Source organism: Xiphophorus hellerii, chromosome 1 (assembly GCF_003331165.1).
Source record: "Xiphophorus hellerii strain 12219 chromosome 1, Xiphophorus_hellerii-4.1, whole genome shotgun sequence".
Taxonomy (NCBI): domain Eukaryota; kingdom Metazoa; phylum Chordata; class Actinopteri; order Cyprinodontiformes; family Poeciliidae; genus Xiphophorus; species Xiphophorus hellerii.
Genome location: NC_045672.1, coordinates 30,058,859 through 30,080,592, shown reverse-complemented (window position 1 = coordinate 30,080,592; position 21,734 = coordinate 30,058,859). Strand labels below are relative to the sequence as shown.

At 37.9% G+C, this 21,734-nt stretch overlaps 1 protein-coding gene across 1 annotated transcript; it reads right to left on the bottom strand.

Moving 5' to 3' along the window:
- Positions 1-1,225: 1,225 nt before the first annotated feature.
- marchf9 (membrane-associated ring finger (C3HC4) 9) lies at positions 1,226-20,679 on the bottom strand. The gene is made up of 4 exons (XM_032559736.1): positions 19,355-20,679; positions 7,139-7,294; positions 5,117-5,309; positions 1,226-2,508 (listed from the first exon to the last, which is right to left on the bottom strand). The coding sequence occupies exons 1-4, from the start codon at positions 19,685-19,687 to the stop codon at positions 2,183-2,185; spliced, it is 1,008 nt and encodes a 335-aa protein (XP_032415627.1). The 5' UTR covers positions 19,688-20,679; the 3' UTR covers positions 1,226-2,182.
- Positions 20,680-21,734: the final 1,055 nt, after the last annotated feature.

Sequence of the window (21,734 nt, the reverse complement as noted above, 5' to 3'; positions counted from 1 at the left end):
TTCACTCTGGTAGCTGGTAGCTGCCTGACAACACATCACTCAACCCTAGAAAACAAAACGTGCGTCTTTTAGTGCCATTTTCATGCAAATCAGCTCTCTGAAATTTATATTTGCATCCAAATTAATTTGATTAGTTTGGAGAAAAACAACGTCACATGGGCCTTTGGATCAGTTTTAAAGTTATTCAGCAATGGGAGCCGACAGTATCGCCATAAGATTATAACAACATGAAGAGAAATATTAAAATCATAACAATGGTGCGTTTTGTAGCAGTTTTATTTTAACATTATTATAGTTGTGAAATTTGTCAAAATTTGTTTATGTGTTCTATGAATTTATTTTGTTTTGTTTATTTACATTTATTAGTGTGTTAAGTTCTGTTATGCTGACTGTTGGTGGTTACCATAGTAACCAGTAACTGTCGGCTCCTCCCCCTTTTTTCTGTTTCTGTTCTGTAACTTTGGTGGGATTAACTCTTGTGTTTTCTTCACAATAATTATATTTTAACATGTATTTTAGATAAATTTAATCATATGGAGTGTTTCATGTGTAATTTTGACATATTTTCCTTTTTTTTACTTTTATTATGATTAATGTGCATTTTTGGTTATGCTCAATTTTACAACTGTTAACTGCTGCCAACTGTTCATTGGGAGTTACATCTCTGTAGTTTGTTTAAGGTTATTTATTGTATTTCATTTAATGTAACTTGATTTCCTCTTCTGCTACAATAAATAATGTGAACCTGGGTGTGTCTGTTGTTGTGAAGTCAACCTACCAGATCTGAGATGAACTAAAGATAAACTGACTGCAGATTTTGTTGGGAAGCAGTGTTTGGATGCACAGTCAGGAGCCAACAGTGGTGGGATTGTTATGTTGACGGCTTCACTGCTACAAACTGCTTTTATGAGCTCAATTATAATTTTCAGCCATTGTTTACGTCCGTCTTTATAGTGTCTGGCTTCTTCTGGTGCAGAAATATGAGGCATGTCTCGAGTTAAAGACATAAAACTCAGGTGAAATGTGGCAAGATCCTTTGAAAACTATTGGATACATGTTTGATTTACTTCCCCATATGAAAGTGGCACAAATAGGATTTTTCGGACATTCAGACTGATATGAAAAAATTGGATTTGCATTTGTCTGCTGTGTGAACGTCATTGTTATGTTCCATAGAAAAATGACAAAACATTGACTGAAACCAAAAGAAGACACTGAATGAGACTCAGAGGTTAGAGATCATCTGACCCCAATTTTTAATCCAATACTTAACTTGTTATCAAATCTGAATCAGCACACAGCAGCAACAACCTGTATTTTAGCTGAAGTAGCTCTAACACACAGCCATTTCTCATTCTGACAAAAATGTGGTGCAATGAAAACAGACGTTTTTAAAGTGTTTATTTTGGCAAGCACCATTCGAAATAGAGCAAATTTGTCATGTGCTTATGTTATGTGATGAAGAATAAAATTATATACCCATGCAAAAATTCCCTGTGAAATGTACATACGTATTTTTATTGCAGAAAGGTTAAGTATAACTGAAAAATTTCTCACTTCTTTTTTTTCTTTCGTTTTTTTTTGGTTTTTAAACATTTTTTTTATTAATGACTTATTGTTCTTTGAAAGTTATTTTTGCCCTCATGGATGTTTTTATTCTCAGCTTTCGGTCTGTTTACCAGCATCAGTTGGCTTGTAGAAATGTTAAGCTCGTTACATAGTCGACTGGAAATGTTTGGCATGTGTGAAGTTACCAAACACGGTTTCTTCTAAACTCAAACATCAGTACAAAATCAAAGTGAGTAAAAAAAAAAAGAGGATAGAAAACAAAGACGAAATGTTCCTGTGCATCCTGATATTGAGTTAAAAAAAACCCCATTTTGTTGTTCAGTTTCAGGTTATAAAGCCTGTCTATAATCCCCCTGCCCCATCACCACCATCATACATTTCATATTTTATGTCTTTTAATACTTCCATGTTTTCATCAGTTCTTTAATTATTGAAAAGGAGCATCTGTCTTCCTTTTGTTGTACGAAACAAGAGGAGAAATCCTCATGTGTTTTCAGTCTGTTGATGCTCCAGGCACCGTTCGGTCCCACGCGAGGCTCCTGTTGCCAAATGAGTCTGTCGTTTTTTCAAATTGAGGTCCATACGTCCTTCCGCCGCTTGATGCAGGTCCGTCTCATACGGTGGTGACCCTCATCACCACCTCCCGGTTGGCGGCGGCGCTGATCCGCGGGTCGTTGGGCCTGAGCTGGCTCAGGATGTGCAGGATGGTGTATCCGCAGTGGTGGTTCAGAATAGTTCTTAGCCGCCTGCTCTGTCGGCCGCCGCTGGCCAGGCCGTGCGGGTTGCCGCGGGAGCCACGGGCGCCGGTCTTACTGCTGGAGCTCACCGGGTCGCCCAAGTCTTTTGATTTCTCGTAGTTCAGTACTTTCCACTGCTGATTGACAGCCTGCCACCGCTTAAATATTCGATACACCGACGATCCCTCGTGGATGATGAGGCCTGGGGGGAGAGGAAAATTTACTTTTCGGGATAGTTCAAGTATTTTCCAAGGAAAGTTTAAAACTTTTCCAGCACTCGATCAAAACAGTACAAATCAATTTACTATTACATGATGTAATATATTGCTGTTATAGGACTGCGACTAACAGTTATTTTTCTAATCAATTCTGATAAATAAGATCACAGCTGCAGCAAAATGCATTTGTAAAATATTGGTTCTACATATTTGTTGAAACTCTAACTATCTCATGACAGTTTGAAACAAATAATCTGTGAAAGAATGAAGCTCCTTTGCCTTTTCCCAGTGCTAACTAGAAGCAACCAATCACAGTCAGGAGGCGGGTCTTTGCGCTGCCAATCACCCACACACTGCCGCGCTCTCTCTCCTACGCTGCAGCTAACACAGCCTGATGAATGCTAAGGCTAGTAAGCATGGCCACTGATAAACAGTTTTCCTGTAATGGCAAATTGTTTCTCTACCATTAGCATATTTAGCAGCAAGTACGTGAATTTGATTGACAGCACTAAAACCCGCCTCCTGGCTCTGATTGGTTGTTTTTGGTTGGGAGTGGTGCATTTCTTCAGAAAATTTTCTGAATTTCAGCAAATAGAAATAATTTTATCTAACGTAAAACAAGGGAAGTTTAATCTGATTTAACTTCAGACAGTGAGAAAAAAATATATATTTTTATTTGGCGTATAAAAATGTACAGAAAAAACAAAACAAAAAACCCCCCAATATTTTACCAAAATGTGTAGCTTCTATTGCATGATACAAGTAAAATTTCAGCAAAACATAAGAGCTTGCTTTAAGCAAATAAAGCAAGCTCTCATTAATAACTGTCCATAAATAATTCCTTAACATTCATTTTAAAAGTACTGGTTCCACTGACTATTATTTCACTCATGGGAAAAATGTCCTGTTATAATTGAAATAATCTGTAAGTCAAACTACTACTTTTTTTTTAATCAATGCTAAGAAATTATTTACTTTACACGTCCAATATCTTACCAAAAAGTTATGATTTTTGGTAAGATATTTCAAAGATATTTCAAATAATAAACATTTCTTATTTGAAGTGTACTAAGATATTTGCATTTGTTTTTTGCAGTGTATCTGGTTTCAACTGTAAATTTAGGTGTTTAATCAAATGTTAGATTGCATTTTACTACCAAACTGTGCAGTTGGATTGTCAAGCACTTTCAAGGACTTTTCCAAACCTTGAAAACACCTAATTGAATTGGAGCTGGTGAATTCTCGCTGCCCTACATCAAATGTTTTGCTAAATAGATCCGGTAGCTTCAGAGAGCTCGTCTGTGGATGAGAATAGACAGTTGGCAAAAATCACGGCGCAGATATCTCATGCCATCTGTTCTCAGTGTTGTCTGACTCAGGCGGCTCATAATTACGCAAGAACAGTTGACCCAGTCACACCTTAAAAACAGTCTCTTGTACTCTGCAACATCATCAGAATTTGTTTGGCTTTTAGGGAGCTTGTTGTCTCCTCCTTTGCACCATCTGCCAACTTGCCGGCGTTTTCTGCACAGCTCCGAAATGTAAATTGAGAACATGTTTGCCTTATCGCACTAGTTTGTCCTTGCATAATGCAACCTCCGCTGATTAACATTTCGGTTGTGGCTCCTGTTTCTGTGCTACTCTTGTTGTGGTGTAATGCAGCCCTACGGAAGAGGATCACTGCCAATAATGATAAAAAAAAAAAAATTCAGACTTCTTTTTTTTAATCAGACTTCTGAAATTAATGTCAGAATTCTGAGAAACTATCCCTATTCCAATGACATCTAAAACACAGCTTTTCAGAACAGAGTTTAAAAAGGTGTTGATTTTTTTGTTGCTTTTTTTGTGTGTGTTTTGTTTTTTCTTTAAATATGCTATGTGTACAAGTTTTTGCCATTTTGTTTTATGACCTATTTTGCTTGTAATTTTAATTAATTCATGTATTGAGTGTCTTTGCGTGTTTAGAAAAGTGCTATACAAATAATAATACAAATATAATATATTATTATTATTATTTCAAAAAAATCTGAAATTTGAGAATAAAGTCAAAATTCTGTGAAAAAGAATAGTAAATATTTCTGAGAAAAAAGTCAGAATTTTGAAGAATAAAGTTAGAATTCTAAAATTAAAGTGAGAATTTTCAAATTAAGCTCAGAATTCTGAGATATAAGTCTGACTTCCAAAGAAAAAAAGTCATAATTCTGAGATTAAATTCCGAATTCTGAGATGTAAATCAGAATTCCTGAGAATTTTTTTTTTAGAATTCTGAGGGCGAAAGTCAGAATTCTCAAAATCAAAGTCAGAATTCTCAAAATCAAAGTCAGAATTCCTGAGGAAAAAAGTGATTGTCATAGCAACTCATTAGTAACTGTCCATGAGAACTATGCAAAAGTAAAGATTCTGAGATTAAAGTCAGAATTCCTGGGAAAAGAAGCCAAAACAAGAATCTTTTCTTGTTTTTAGTGGCCCTCGTCCTTTTCCCTCTTGGCTCAGCTCCTCAGCTTTCTCCCTGTAGGCTCTCCTTAAGCCGCTAGAGGCTGATTGTACGTTTGCGCCGTTTGGTGTCAGTGTTGCGTCACGCCTTCCTGTTACCTATGCAGACGATGTCCATGAAGCCGTACATGCCGTAGCAGATCTGGAAGAGCAGGTCCTGACGCTGCCACTTGGCAGAGGGGCTGAGCGAGGACCAGATGAGCCAGGAAATGCTGGCGATGAGGAACAGGGAACCCAGGATTATCGCTGCAATCTGCACCTTCTCGATCACAGTCAGGGAGATGGCCTGCCACTGAAACACAGAGGAGAGGCTGAGTGTAAGAGCTGGGAAAAACTGATCCAATCACATATGCAAGAGAAAATTGACACTTTGACAAATATATTAAAAGAATGCCAAGAATTTTAGGTCATCTGATGAACACCTACGTATTTCCCACAAGTCTGATCCAGAAATGATCCGTGCCAAATTAGCGCAGCGCAAAGCATAAATGAACTTGCATGTCTTTAAGACCAACAAACAGAAAATATACTGACACTCTTCACCAATGCAAAAGAGAAATATATATCAACAAAATGGCTGCTGTCGGGATCGACCCGTATGAGACAGAGAATGGAAACATGTCTGACGATAGTTCACTACTTAGTGAGCACAAGGAGAGCGTACACCATGGAGGAGAATCACAACATGAAATCCATGGACAGATACAATCAATATTTAAACAGATTTGTAAAAGAAGGACAAACTCTGTGAATAAAACGGTTCTGGTGACTGTTCAGTTAGTAAGTACAGTTAGCAACAAACACATAGGCTACATTTCTCTGGTAGCAGATAAAAGCTACATTAGCTGGGCTAATTTAGCTAGTTTGGCAATAAATATTACAGTAAATATCACTAATATTTATCTTAGTATTACACAGAGGGGGTAGAGTACTCAAAAATTGGAATCGAGTAATAGTTGTGATGCACTTATATTGTTTATAAGTTAGTTAGGAACGAGGTGAGAGCTAGATCCAAGCTTGTGTCTTGTTTGTTGTTGTCATAGCAACTCCATAGTAACTGTCATGACAGGTACCTACCAAGATGGCTGTCAGCCACACAGTTCCCTGAAGTGTGACATCACATGAGGACTTGAAAAGGTGAAAAGGTTGTTCAACTAGTTTGCATCATTTGACTCAGCGCAGTGTGAAAGAGAAATGCAGCAGCTGAAAATGCAACAAATGCTGCAAATTTGGTTGAGAATTTCTGTTCTTTTCAGCTTCTCTCATGTTTTTATTCTTTGAATTTCTATTGATTTAAGCTCAACACTCCCTTGTCTTTCACCTGATCCCTCACTCATACTCTTCCTTTCAGTTTTCAGGCCCAGATTCTTTGTTTTTACACCTTGTTTCACGGCTTTTCAAGTTCCTGGCGTAATTCCATGTCCCCTTTTTCCGGTTTCATGCTACTATTCCTGAGTTTGCAAGTTTTGTTTTTGATTATTAAAATATTCAATTATGCTTGTCTGCACATTGGCTCTGCTTTGGCACCATGAATCACAGTCATTTCTAGTTATTTTGGAAAATGTACAGTGTCCAGTTTGGTTTAGTGAGAATCCAAAAACAAAAATACAAAATATAAAATGTATATATGAATGTACAGTATTTAGTTCTAAAATATGAAATCAAAGATTTGTGAATAAGTAGAAATTCTAACTTTTGTCAAACTTTTTTCATTTTAAAACCAGCATATTTAAATCAAGAGACATGTCTTCTCAATAGGTTTTGTTCTGTGCGCCTGAAAAGACGGGCAGACGGACGGTGACGCAGAGGGAAATTTGTCAGCACAATATGGCAAACGGTCTTCACACCAGGAAAGGTTTGTGATATGTTCCAGCAAAACTGAAAAGTGTTTTATTATGAAAGGTCAGTGTTAGTTGCATTTCTTTATGTATTCCTGAATGTTTCCTTTGTTTAATTTGAAGACATTAAAGTTAACAGAGTATTTCCTCAGTTTTTGTGTTTACAGGAATTTTTATCCTCCAATGTCTTTTTCCATATGAAAAGCTTTTTGTTTTGTTAAGATTTGTTTAAAGAAATGAAATGAAAAATGTGTTTGTTTGGTTTCCAAATGTTCAGTGTTACCTGCAGTGGGTTCTTGGTGCTGATGGCCAGGACCTGGTACTTGAAGTAGCAGAGCTCACAGCTCCAGGAGCCCCTTTCGCTTATCCATCGGATGAGACAAGGCTGGTGAGTGCAGCGCACAGAGCCGTCGCAGCGACAGGGACTCAGCAGCTCCCCCTGCAGGAAACGCAAAAAACCCCCAAGAGATTCTCAGATTGTTCCTACAATGAAAAAGCAGGACTTTTGCTGGAAGTCTGGAAAAGCCAGAAACATTTATTTTAAAATGAAGAAAATACAAAATATGGAGTTTGGTTACTACCTCACACTGCTCTGAGTTTAACATTTTCGCCATTGAATGGAGCGATTTATGTGACTGATTTAAGGACATACAAATCATCAGAAGTGCAAATAATATTTGGAATAATCAGCTGCAATTACCAGTTTTGGCAAATATGTATTGTAAATGCTAGGAAGAAAGGAGGAGTAAATTTCCACCAAAAAAGGCTAAAATGTTTCTAGAAAAAAATCTTCAGAAGTTTTAGTTTCAATAGTCCAAAAATAAAAAAATGTCAGAAAAAAAAACTCAGAAATTTTCTTGAAAAAATCTTGGAAATTTCTGAGTTTCACAATTTGAAAATTTTCACCTTGGGTTAGCTTATCCCAGCACACCTGGAAAAAGTGGGGCATGGCTTCAGTTATTTGGTTAGCTTAGCATAGCACACACTTTGAAGACAGAGAGAAAGACATTCAGTCTTTTTGTCAGCTTAGCTTACTACAACTTGAAAAGAGCAGGAAACTGTTTCAGTTTTTTGGTTAGCTTAGCCTAGAACACCTGAAAAAGAGCAGGAAGTGACTTTTAATTCTTATGTTAGTTTAGCTTAGCATGCAGCTTTAAGATAGTGGAAAACACCTTTGATTCTTGTATTAGCTTAGCCTTGTACATTTTGAAAAGAGCAGGAAGTGAGTGACCTTTGTTCCTTTGTTAGCTTAGCCTAGCACACAGTATCAGCACCTTCTGCAATAACAAAAGTGCACCTTAACGTATACACCTCGAAAAGAGTGGGAAGTGACGCTAGTTATTTTGTTAACATAGCAGAATGGAGTTTTAAGAAAGTGGAAACAGTTTACATAGTTTTAGTAGATTAGCCTTGTACAGACTGAAAAGAGCAGAAAATGGCTTCAGTTTTTTGGTTAGCATAGCCTAGCACATGTTGAAAAGAATTTTGTTCCTTTGTTAGCACACAGTTAGCATAGTCTTAGCCTATATATTGAAAGGAGAGTAAATATTTTTTTATCTTGTAACATATTTCTAATAGGACACAGGATGGTCAAACAATTTATTTAACCAGTTTCAGCAAATATTTTAAGGAGATTTGACAAATTTTATATGTTTTTGGTCAACATGGCCACTGATACGTGACCATGTTGCTTTTACCACAGACTGCAGCACCCTGCCAGCAGCTATAAGGCTTCACCGTTTATTTATTTGTTTTTGTAAGTTAGGAATAACTATAGCGAAATATTAAGGTAAAGGAATTTATGGCAAAAAGTATAGAAGCAGGAAAAAAAAACAATGGAAAAGGTACTGTTGTCTATTGCCAGACCAGAAAAATAAACAATAAATTGTAACCTTCAAGATTTTGGACATTGTACTTGCAGTGGTCAGCAGTAGCTGATTGATTTTTGGATGTTTGGTTTGACAGAAAAATGGAATCTTCACTCCAAATTGGAAACAAAATTTTAACAAAATGTAATCAATTTTGTTCAATTTTCTCAATACTTTTGAGTAAAAGTCACAGCATGTATGTTATTCTTGCAAGGGAAAACAAAAAGTGTGGTTAAAAATGTGGTTAGTCAGAGATAAATAATAGATTTTGTTGACAAAATTTTCTATTATAAGAAGATCTAATAATTTTGTCCTGGTTAAATATATTAATTTTGCATCTACGTCAATCAGTTCACTATAAAACGGGACAAAAACCTTCCAGAAAACCAAGTCAGGTGTTTATTTTTAAAAGGCAGGCTGGAGAGTCTTTAGGATCAAAGTGTCTCTTCAGCACCGCCGCAGCACCTGAAGCCTATTGGCCCGTCCAACACGTTCAGGTTGACTGCATCCAGGCTGTCACCATCGCTCTGCATCACGGTCCTCATGTCCTCGCACGGCTCTGCTTCCACCGCACTTTTACTTTACACTTGACTCCCAGCGCCACTCGCTGAAACAGTTTTTAAAAAAGAGCATTGTTCTGGGAGAATAATCATTATGAATCACCAGTGAGTCAATGAAAGGACACAGCTTGATGTGGAGCGAATTTGGCAAAGGGGCAACTTAACACGCTGCACCAACAGCGGGGAGTGTGGAGGCTTCAAGGGCAGGCAGGTGGACTGAGAGGAGCTTCTGAACCCGAAATCGATTCATAAAAACTCAACTTACGCAGATTCCAGAATCAACAATGACACAATTTGGCTCAAAATGTGATAACAATACCAAATATTCCCTTATTCTTTTGGTTTCGTTATCACTTTTCATTATTTCACATCATAAAACAAATTTTAAAGGTGTCTGAGTAAATACACTTTCCTTGATGATATTAAAGGGAAAATTTTATCTAATTTAATGAAAACATAACTGCCACTTTAAGAAATTATTAATTAAAGCTACAGACAAACAGAGATGAGTAGAGTATCCAAAAATGTACTCAAGTAAAAGTAAAAATTATCCGTCCAAGAAATTACTTAAAGAGTAAAAAAGTGTTTGGTAGACACTTTGGCTTTTTAGCTAGCAGTGCCTACCAGTGTTGCTTTCTGATCACTTATATTGGAAGGGAACTGATTGTTAGCTGAACAAAATGACTGTCAATACAATTCAGATGATTAGATAACCTGAGCTGTGATCCACTCTATTAACTCCTTCAATTTAAATTATATATATTTTTAAAAGGATCGATTTGGAAGGTTCCCGTCTGTTCATTTCTGTCTGGGCCAATTATATAAAAAGCCAGAATTTACAGATGGTGATTCAGAAAAATGAAGTGGCATCTTATCACGTTCACTTGGCAGTGAATTACTGTACCTGCAGTGACACAAATAACGCTTTTCCTGATCGTCTGCACCCTGGTTCTCCCATCTGGCTCATTTGACCTTCTGACTTATAAAAAACAATGCAAGTGTCCCACAGTGTCATGAGAAAGAGTCTGGCAGATGAGCCACATGCCACTTATAAACGTTCAAACAACTTGCTGACATTATAAAGACAACACAGAAAAGGTCAGAATATATATGAGGGACTTAATACAAAACATATGAAAGCAAACATTTTTAAAATGTCAAGTTGTCATAGAAAAGTCTGCAAATGAGCGTGTAAGAGTGTGTAATAAAAACGTAAAAGCTCAAAAGCTGCACATTCGTCATGGCGATAACCAAGAGCAAAATGAAAACATAAGGTCTTATTAATATGAAGTAATCACTGATTGTATCAAAACAATAATTCAAGTATCTGAATTTATTTAGAAGATATCACAAACTGTTTTGTTGATGGTGTTAAGTGTTTGGTGACCATTAGAAGTTGAAATCAAGATAATTTCAAAATGTTTTCCATGCAGACGTGGAAACATTTCCAGCATTTAATCTTGATTTGATATTTCCCATCAGCCTCAGTGAATCTGATTAGCCTGCAGTTGTTAGCACTAGCTGTGTTCCCATTGACCACATAATTATGCAATTTGACATTTTGAACATAAATTTCCTGAATGGAAACATCCCAATTTTTAAAAAAAATCTCTTGTTTCTTGATAGAAAGTTTTGGCAAAGTATGAGGTGGTTTTGTTGGCCGTATCAAAATTTATTTATTTTGCAAAACTGCAATGGAAACACTTTTTGTGTCACACGAGCCACAGGATCAGCAGCTGCATGTCAAGGCTGGCGGAAACAACAAACAAGAAAATGACAGGAAGTAATTGGAGTATATTTTTAATCCTAAAAGTAATTTCTTTCAAAAATGTTACTGAAGTAAATGTAACTGAGTAAATGTAACTAGTTACTACTATGGGATTGAAACTGTTCAAATAAATCACTAAAAGTACAAAATGAACACATCATTCAGGATAATAACTAATCTGAAGGAAAATATCTTTACACCCTAAAATGACTAAATCTAAATCCTTAAAGCAGAATCTGACCTTTCATAGAGATTATGTTTGTAAATGATTGTTTTTATTCATTTATAGTCTTTTCCTTCACTGAAAGGTCGTACGGCTTGTAAAACCAGTAAAAGGTCACAAATCGTATCATTTAAACAAACAAAACAATAAACAGACGAGAAAGAAGTGACTTCTTGCTTCAAAATCACTAGAATATTAATATTTCACAACACAACTCTTCTGTTTTTCAGTGGTACTGAAATGAGCACATAAATCATTTAAAAAGAGCGTCTGCATGCTTTCATTTTTACTAAATCCTTCTTCTTAAAGCAGCTTGATCCGAAACAGAAGATCCAGATTTTTAGTGACTATTTTCAGCTGCGATCAAACAGACATTTTGTTGTTCTGCCGCGTATTTAGGACAGCAGGATGGTGGATGTGGCAGACGTTCAAAATAAACCGGGCGCTCATTGTGATGTGGGAACATGTCACCCACTACAATAGCGGGACTTGTTAACCCCCTCACACACTGTTCCCCATCACTGTGTGAATCACTATAATCTGGAAGTACAAACGCTCAACTTTCAAGTGGAACAAGCCACTTAATGGCATATAATTAAATTCATATAATCCATAAGAAGTAAACAAGTGAGTGTGGATTTCTATCCACCTTATTTCTGGCTGTGCGCAAGAGTATTAATTATTTTATCAACTTCCAGGATGATAACAGGAGCTGCAGCTAAGTGGTTTTGGCATGAAGTTATCTCTATTTTTCTAGATAACTGGTCTCCATTTTATCTTAATTTTCTTATTTTTTCTCAATTAGTGCAATCACACACCCATGGCGTACGATGGAGTATTAGAGACAGGCTAAAAATTATTTTTTAACCTTTAATTATGATAATAAGGTCATAAGATAACAAGGAACAAGGTCACAATTCAGGAGAATAAAATTGTAAGACAATAAAGTAAAAATATATAAGAATATAGTAATCATGTTATAAGAAAAAAATTGTATAACAATAGTCATGTTTTCCAAGAATAAAATTATAATTTATGAGAAAAGGATCGTACAAGAATAAAGGTAAAATAATAAGAGAATAAAATGGTAATAATACAAAAATACAGCAGCTGCTACCAGAAAAATATATAAAAACAAATATTATAAAAAAGTCATATTAGAATAAAGTTATACTAAATAAAGTAATATAACTATAAAATTGTAATAGTACGTTGCATAGAATCATAACATTACCAGAATAACGTCATAATGATGTTATAATATGAATAATGTCATAATTACCAGAATAAAGATGTAATAATGCGAGAATAAAGTCGTAGTAAAGAATAAGATCATATTATTACAAAACAATACCAGAAAAAAGTTGTAATAATAAAGTAGTAATTATTTTTACTACACAAAAAAATGACTGACTACATTTTTGCAGTGGTAACAATACAAAAATGTAGTTTAGCGTTAGCGCTGCATTAAAATGTCACTTTGGGACTTTCTTCTGATAATATTGTGTGTTTATTCTGCTAATATCATAACTTTATTCTTGTAAAACAAACAATATAACAATGATCATGTGCTGTTTGACAACTAAGATCAATTGAACTGAAATTACTTTTTTTGAATTTTGCAAATTGGAGCTGTATAAATAAACTGAAATGACTTTCTGTAACTGAATGCATGTATGCAAATTAAAGGAGAGGTATTTCTGTTCCAGTGTGTGTTTATGCTGCTAAAATACTAAAATAGGATTTATATTTAAGGTTTTGACTCTTGTTTGGATGCTAAAACTGTTGATGGTTCTGTAATTTTCTCTGTGGGATCTTTTTCGTAACATTTTAATTCGTCTATTTCCAGTAAAGTGCAGCTGAGAAGCTGATGGTCTAAGATATTCTATTCCAGTCAGTTCATTATGTCTTTCATGTGGTATTTGCTGACCTAAAAAGTGGAAATGAAATACTACAGCCAAAAAAAAATCCACCTTAAAATAGTAATAACCCCCCCCACCCCAAACGCTGACCCTTTACACATCCATAAAACCCCCCACAGTGGATGATGAAGCGTGGGCTTGTCCCTGGAGGCCACTTCACAGAGCACAAGGGTGTTAATTTGGTGTGTCACTTCATGACTAAGAGAGTGGTCTGCAACCTTTAGACGAGACATTTTTTGTGTGGAAGTGGCCCCCATGAGCTCCAGACTGCACGCTACTGGAAACACGCTGCTGGGAGAAAAGGCCACCTCACACTCCACTCCCCCGTTACTCCAGTTGTTTCTCTTCCTTTCAGCCTGAAGGAAAAGCTTCTGTTCAGTGGCGACCCCAAAGGGGGGGCAAGGGGGGACCATGGCCCCCTCTTAAAGAATACACCACAGAAAGGAACGTGTTCATCTTCAATCAGATGAAGACATAGATGTGAAACACAATCAATAAATATATACATTTATGAAATTTATGTATTTATATACATATAAAATACATATAAAACTATATATATAAATATTTTCAATATTTTGTTATTTATTTTTATCTGATTACTCGATTAGCCGTCAGAATAAATGATAGAATTTTTTTTTTTTTACATTTTTTGTAGCTATTCCCTCTCTAAAAGCTTTACTGCCCTGTCCTGAACATTTCCTGATGTTTCCTGCTTCTGTGACGAAGCCGGGTTTAGGCTCTCCATCCAGAGCGCGCGCTGACACGTCTGACAAACAATTAATAAGGCTTCGTGCTCAACGCGGCCCGCAGAGCCGGGCGATTACGTCTGTCGGTAATTGTCCCGCTGACAGCGACATGATCCCCAGCCCCTGTTGTGACCTACTTGAATAATGAAATAAGAACGAAATGGCAAACGTGAGCTCCTTCTTCCTTGCACCCAAGGAGGTAAAGAGCTGTGGTGGCAGAAACAAAAGCCGAAATGAGAGCAAGGCGCTGATGTTGTAGTAGCGCAGCTCTGGGTTTTCCCTCGGAGCTTTGTTTGCTCGTTCTTTGTCTGTGAAGCTAAAAGAGGCAGCTAAGAGCCACGTTGCTTGATGAGTCACCTTGCCGGAGAGCCTGAAGCCGAAACAACATGAACCGTTTTATTAAGGGGATGTGTGTGAGTGGGCATGGACAGCAATCCAGGATTGATTCCTGTCTGCATATTCCAAAAACTTAGGTAAGATATTCAAAAAGGTTCATTTCAAATTAAAATTAACCTTTTTATTAAGGGGATGTGTGTGAGTGGGCATGGACAGCAATCCAGACTGGATTCCTGTGTGCAAAAGCCAAAAATGTAGGTAAGATATTCAAATTGCATCCTGCGGCTCTGCAATTTACTGTTTCTCAACCCAAACTCCAGGGCAGATGCCATATATTAGCACATGGGCTGTAATAACACTGGATGCCTATCTTTGAGAAGTGACTAAATGGTAATATCCATCTGTGCTCCTGCAGGATTTACAGTGTTTCTAATTATCTCAGTGGATGGGAGCTACCTGCTGATCCAGGCGGCACAGGTTTCTGCACATCTGGTGAGGCCAGCATTTGGCCGCAGTTCAAAGACGCGCGATGGTTATTGTTTTTCTTCAGACTCGAACACAACACGGAGTAAAAAGAAGAGTTTGGAGTCTTATCCGGCCTGCATGAGATTCTGACAACATGATTATCCTGAGTAAAAATATCCCAGCATCCCTGGTTTTACACTGACCCTGAAACAATTAATCAGATTAATTGTGATGAATTGATTATTGAAACAATCGTCAATTAATTTAGTAACCAAATAATTGTTAACCGAAGTAGAGGCCTTTAGATGAAAGAACAATACAGCAGTAGTTAACTTTTATAAAAATAATAATTTTTTACATATTTGTTGAAACTGCCATCACGTTATGACAGAATGAAGTCAGGCAGATAATCTGTGAAAAAGTCAAGCTTTCCTGCCTTCTCCCAGAGCTAGCTAGAAATAACCAATTAGAGCCAAGAGGCAGGTCTTAGTGCTGTCAATCATGCCCATGTACATGCATCTCCCTCCCTCTTATTCTCTGCTATGACACAGCTTCTTCCCGTAAGCAGAGTTTGACAGAAATGCTAAGGCCAGTTAGCATGGCCACCAATGAAAGGGTATAAATAGTTTTGCTGTAACAGTGAGTTGTTTCTCTGCCTTTAGCACATTTAGCATCGAGTACACGAGGTTGATTGACAGCACTAAGATGGTGGAAAGCGCAGCAACACTTCAGATGGCAATAGAAACACAGGGAGGCAGTGGAGGAGATCAATCTTTTCACAGATTATCTGTCTCATAGATTACCGTAAGAACAGTTTTAACAAATATGGAAAAGAAAACAGATTTTTGTAAAAGTTACCTGCTGCAACTGTCTGAACAATCCCACAAAAAATTGGATTTCAGAAAAAGAAATATTCCAAATTTAGCATCAGGATCTTTTGTGTGAATGTAGCCTTTGTGTATCAGCTAAAGCACATGACTGTTGTCCAGGTGATACCATTTGCACCAAGTCAGTGGCATAAAATTAACAATAAATGTTGCAGAGCACATTATTGTGACTATATTAATTGTAAAAGAGTACTTTAGCAGCGGTACGATTAATTAATGTTTGTATGGATTCAATATATCAACCTTGTTGTCATTTGTGGTTTTAGTTTGGTTATGTGACAGTGATGCTACGCAGCATTGTGGGGTAACTGATGGAAGAAAAGAAGCAAAGTAGGTGGTGTACACGTGTTATGGTGTCTAAAAAGGAGGAAAATATATATAACATTAGTAAATATCAGTATCTTTGGTCATAAAAGCAATCTTAACATCGATATTGTCCCAAATTTCTGGGGGAATATCATACAAAGCTAGAAACACAATGTTAGATGCAATGGCTGCATCTAACATAAGTTTTGGATCTTTTTTGTGTAGAAATGAATACATTTCTATAAATAATTAACTTTTTGAAGAAACTTTTTAAATTGGTCAAATTTAAAGGTTTGTTCAGGAAAACTATTTTTACATGGCAAGACTGAAAACCTTGAAATTGACGGACTTTTTATCAATTTATTTAATTTTGAATGTTTAAAGGAGACTTATAAATAGGGCTCCAGAAATGAAGCTGTACAAGTTTGTACTGCTTTCATACATTCAAGCAGTATGAAAGTTTACATCAAACCTGCACTGAATTTTATGTAAATAACTGTAAAAAATTAGAATATTTAATTAGTAGTAGAAATGACAATGAAAGGAATAGATGGATTATTGCTTTTCTGTTTCAAATATAAGCAGTAAAATAACATATTTGCATAAATAAAGCAATACAGAGAAATTTTCTATTGTAAAAGAAAATAATGTTTCAACAGGAACTAACAACAGCTCCAGAGGTGAAAGAATGCCGATGTGGGCATTTCTCACAGTAAAACTGCTGTTTTCCCTGCATATTTTTATTATAATAACCTCATTTATCCAGTGAGATATTTATATGAATACAAAAGTTGGTTAACATTATTCCTAATTTCTTAATAGTTTTGATTATTAATTTAGCTGTAAAACTGATAGCATTAGCATAGCCACTTTGAAGCCTGAGAATGAAGGTAGAGGCAACAAAAATGATATTCAGTGCTGCATATTGAATAATACACTTTTCACAGAGTGTCTAATAACAAAATAAACTTTAAGACTTTACATGCTATTATGCATGTTTTTTTTTTAAATTTACAATATTTATCTGTAGCTAAATTAAAGTGTGCAAGCTAATGCAATAAGTTTAATTTTTCTTACAAATTATAAAGACGTATCTGTGACGTTTTGGCCCATTCTGATTGGACAGAGAGAATTAGCTTGAAGTCTGTACTTTGACTGGGCCACATGGATACACTTTAATAAAAATTACTTTTGTAGCAGCGGCACTAAGTTTAGGATGGTTGTCCAGCTAGAAACTCAGTCAGTCTTCCCGCATCGTCTCAGAGTTTAGCTCCATCCATCGTCCCATCAGCACTGATTTTTTAAATTTTTTAATGTTTTGCATGGTCATTCATACTAATGTTTAAACCCGACCGCAATCAGACTTCTGTGCTAAAAGTTAATGACGCCAAAGGGACCCACATGCACAGAAGAAGAACGATGACACTCTGTTTACGGAAAAAATGGACGCCACCATCTACGGATCATTTTTAAAGTTCTTGAGCAATCAGAGCTGACAGTATCGTCACAAGATCATTAGACAAAAGAAGGTAAGAAAAAATAAACACAACTAATAGTGATGACATTCTGTAACCATTGTTTACATGTCTCACTACTTTTTGTGCACAATTATGAGCCATGTTTCAAGACAGTGACTCAAAAGTTGGAAAATATGTGACGTATGAAAGTAGCACAAGTCAGATTTCTTTGACAGGTATAAAGATCAGAACTGGGCCTTTCATACTGTCATGAAAACGTTGGATATGGGTCACTCTGCCTGCTGTGTGAATAATCTCACTAATGTTACTTTGGATGCATCCCGGCTCCACAACATCTGGATCAGAAGACTGAATTTCCTCCCTGGCATGTCATCAGTTTTAAATATGAAGTGGATACTTTGGTATTTTAAAGGGAAAAAGACAATAATTGATATAAGTTACAAAAAATAATAGAAATCAGGCAAAGTAAAGTTTTTCTAAATCAGTTTTCTTCAATATAAATCTTGCAAAACTTTAAGAAAAACTGCAGGTGTGTGTCTGTGTCTGGTGATTTTATTGATTAAAACATGTTTGTGTTTCATTCAGTGGGTAGAAAATCCAGAACTTTTACTCAAGTAAGAGTAGAGATGCTTCATAACAAAATTATAAATTATAAGTAAAAGTAAAAAGCACAACGTAGTAAAAATACTCCTAAAAGTAAATATTTTCAAAAAAGTTACTCCAGTAGATGTAATTAAGAGAAGGTAACTAGTTACCACCCAATTCTATAATTAGGTGACTAATTGGTTGGAAGTACAAATGCATGCCGCACTCTTCAGATTTAATTTGTTAAAAAATGTGAAAACTACATTTTAAAAATTCTCCCACTTAACAACTTTTATGATATGAGTGATGACAGACCCAAACCCAAACACAGAGTGAGGAATATGTAATAAAAACAATGAACAAAAAAACTTACAAAAATCACAGAAAGCAGAACAAAAACCATAAAACACAGAAAAATGAAAACAGGAAACAGGGAATAAGCAGGGAAGATAGCAGGTTATAATAAGAGGAACCAGCAAGGAGTGTACTGAGGATGAGTTGCTCGAGTACAGGAAGGTTGAAAGCTGAACAAAAGAGCTGCACTGATGAGCTAATGGGTAGCAGGTGAGGGGAGACAGAGAGAAAAGGAAATGAATCTAAAAAGAATACCAAACACATGAAAAATAAAAACTAGAGCTAAGAAAAGGACTAGACACATAAACATAACTAGAATCACTAAGAAGGAACTGAAGTAGAACAATGAGGAACTAATATATAGAGCTAATGAACACAAATAATAACAAAATCCAAAACAAACTCAAACGACCCAATGATTACGCACAATGGTACATTAAATTAATTTGTCATTATGGTCAAACATGAGTGGCCATCATGTGATCCCTGTGACACACGCCGAAGCAACACTTCGGAGGATGATTGTGACTCATGTATATTCAGTCGCTCTCACCCTGTTTGTCATCGCGCAGCAGACCTAATTGGCTAACTTTCTTTGTTGCCATGCTGGCCAGATTTCAGATTGTGTGGGAAACATGCTGCCGCTCTCCGCCGCTGACTAGATCACTTATGAAAACAGTGTTATTGAGATAACCGGATCATGTTATTAGAGGAGGAACGTGGAAGGAGGTGGTGGGGGGTTGGAGGATGGAGAAATAAAAGCACAATGCTGAAGCTGTGCGGCACAGGCTGTACAAGGCTCTGGAGGCGAAATCAGAAAAATCAGAAACAAAGCAAATCCTGTTTGGCTTTTTCTCCCCCAATCGGGTGTGTATTTAAGGAATATGTGGGCGTTAGAAGGAGGAATGTAGGACAGAGCTGAAATAAAACCAAAACGCATTGAAAGTGAACAAAACAAATCCCGCCGATGGTGCGGGAGGAGGGGGGGGGGTGTTTACCTGCTCGGGGCCCTGGAAGCAGATCCTGCACTGGGGGGTCCGCAGGCTGCTGGCCGTGCTGGTCAGGGACACGGCGTCCAGGCCCACTTGCAGCTTGGGCTCTTTGTCCTCGAACGCCAGGCTCCGGGGCCTCGGGTCGCTGCCGTAGTACTCCTCCTCGTCGTCCCGGGAATGGCAGTCGACAAACGGCGGCCAGCCGCAGCCGCCCATCCCCAGACCCCGCATGGCGGTGGAGCGTCGATCTGTGTCTGAGCCGGACTGTCGTGAATCGGATCGCATAAACACCAGGACCTTCAGTTCATTGAAAAACATGCGGATCCGATACTTGAACATTATTATTATCCTTATTATTTTTATTTTTATTATTGATATTATTGTTATTATGAATCCTTTATCATCCCCTCTGATGGCATGTGTGTCTAAGCCAATGCGGATGAAAGATTTTCCCGACACACTCTTTCAATATTCATCACTCAAACAACTCAGCAAGCGCTGTCTATACATGCATCTCCCACCGCACCCCAGTAAACATCACAAACTGGTGTCCATTTTCTTCCACCTCTCCTTCCTTCCTTCCTTTCCTTCCTGTTTTCTCTTTTTCCTGCAGAAACGCCGCTGGGCTTGCAGCAACCGATATTTATGTATATACAGAACAGCCTACATGTTTTGCTACCCGAAGCAGAAGACAGCGAGAGAGCGGACTAGTGGAAGAGAGAGCCGCGCAGAGCCAGGGAGCAGAAACAACGACATGCCATCCACACAGTCACATCTGGGACTCCCGACAAGAAACATAATCCAAAAAAAAGATCAAATACAAGTTTGCTTCGGATGTGGTTTTGCTGCCTTATTGTCTCTCGGTGTCAAATCGTGTTCCTCCCTATTTCGTCGTCTGGTTGCAGCGCCCCTGGTCGGTCCACGAAGAAGAATCGGAGCCATTCCCCTCGACGATCCACGTCGAGATGAAAAACACGTCCCTCAGCGTCCGCATCTTCAGGAGCCCCGTGTTTTCCGCCTCGGCTCCATGTCCGTTTCTGCGGGATCCGCGTCGAAAGAGAGGCGGCAGGGAGGCAAAACGGAAACGGGACGCAGCGTGGAGGAGAAATCACGCAGCGTGATTATTGGATCAGATATGTGGTGCTGATGAGGCTGCTGGCGCTGGGTTTCTTCCTCGAAATGGTCGGCTTGGAGATTGAACGGAGCGCAGCCGCTACTTCCGGAACAGGGAGGGAGGGGGGCAGCGGGCCGTCCATTCCTCCGGAGGGGGCGAAGCGCCTCTCGCTGCGCGCCCGGCAGAGCGGAGGGGAAGCCGGGCTGGAGGTTCTGCTGCTGACCGGCGGCCGCTGTCCAGGGTTCTGAAAGATTATCGCCCCCCCGAACCCCCACTGATGACGTAGACGCCACATAAAATGGGAGCCCCCCCCCCCCCCCCCCCCCTTCACCCCACCATGCTGCTTTCAAACAGATAAAAGTTTTCACACCCCACGAATTAGAGACAAGATTCATGAAAGTTTTAATATAATGAAAAAACAGAATCATCATCCATCCATCCATCCATCATCCATCCATCCATCCATCCATCCATCCATCCATCCAACCTTTCATTTATCCATCCATCCATCCATCCATCATCCATCCATCCATCATCCATCCATCCATCCATCCATCCAACCTTTCATTTATCCATCCATCCATCCATCCATCCATCCATCCATCCATCCATCCATCCATCCATCCATCCATCCATCCATCCATCCATCCATCCATCAACCCAACCTTTCATCCATCCATCCATCCATCCATCCATCCATCCATCCATCCATCCATCCACTCATCCATCCATCCACTCATCCATCCATCCATCCATCCATCCATCCATCCATCCATCCATCCATCCATCCATCCAGAAACAGTTTTTCATGTTGGTCAGATTCATGTTTTGATTTTTTCTGACCTTCCTGATCTGGAACAGCGACTAGTTTTGGCTTTATTTCAGTAATGACTGTTTTCTCGTCTCTTTTCCATAAAATCCATCACTGTGGATGATTAAAACTTGTCCTGTCAGCAGATTCTCCCACCTGAGCTTTGGATTTCTGCAGCTGTTCACTTTGTATTAGATTACCACTGAAAATCCCAGTAAATAAGGTGACAAACAGTCAGAGTTCCCAGTTATAAAGCAATAATCACCAAGGATAAAAAGATGGACACAAAATATGCAGTAATAACAGTAAAAGTGAACTCACTGGAGTTTAGTGTATCAGCCCATGCTGTTCCTAAAACTCCAAGGTCAAAAGGTCACATTAATTAGCATATTAAGAGCTGCAGCTGCCTGTTTTTCATTTGCTCAGTATTCCCCACCATGGCAACACCTCCTACAGAAATC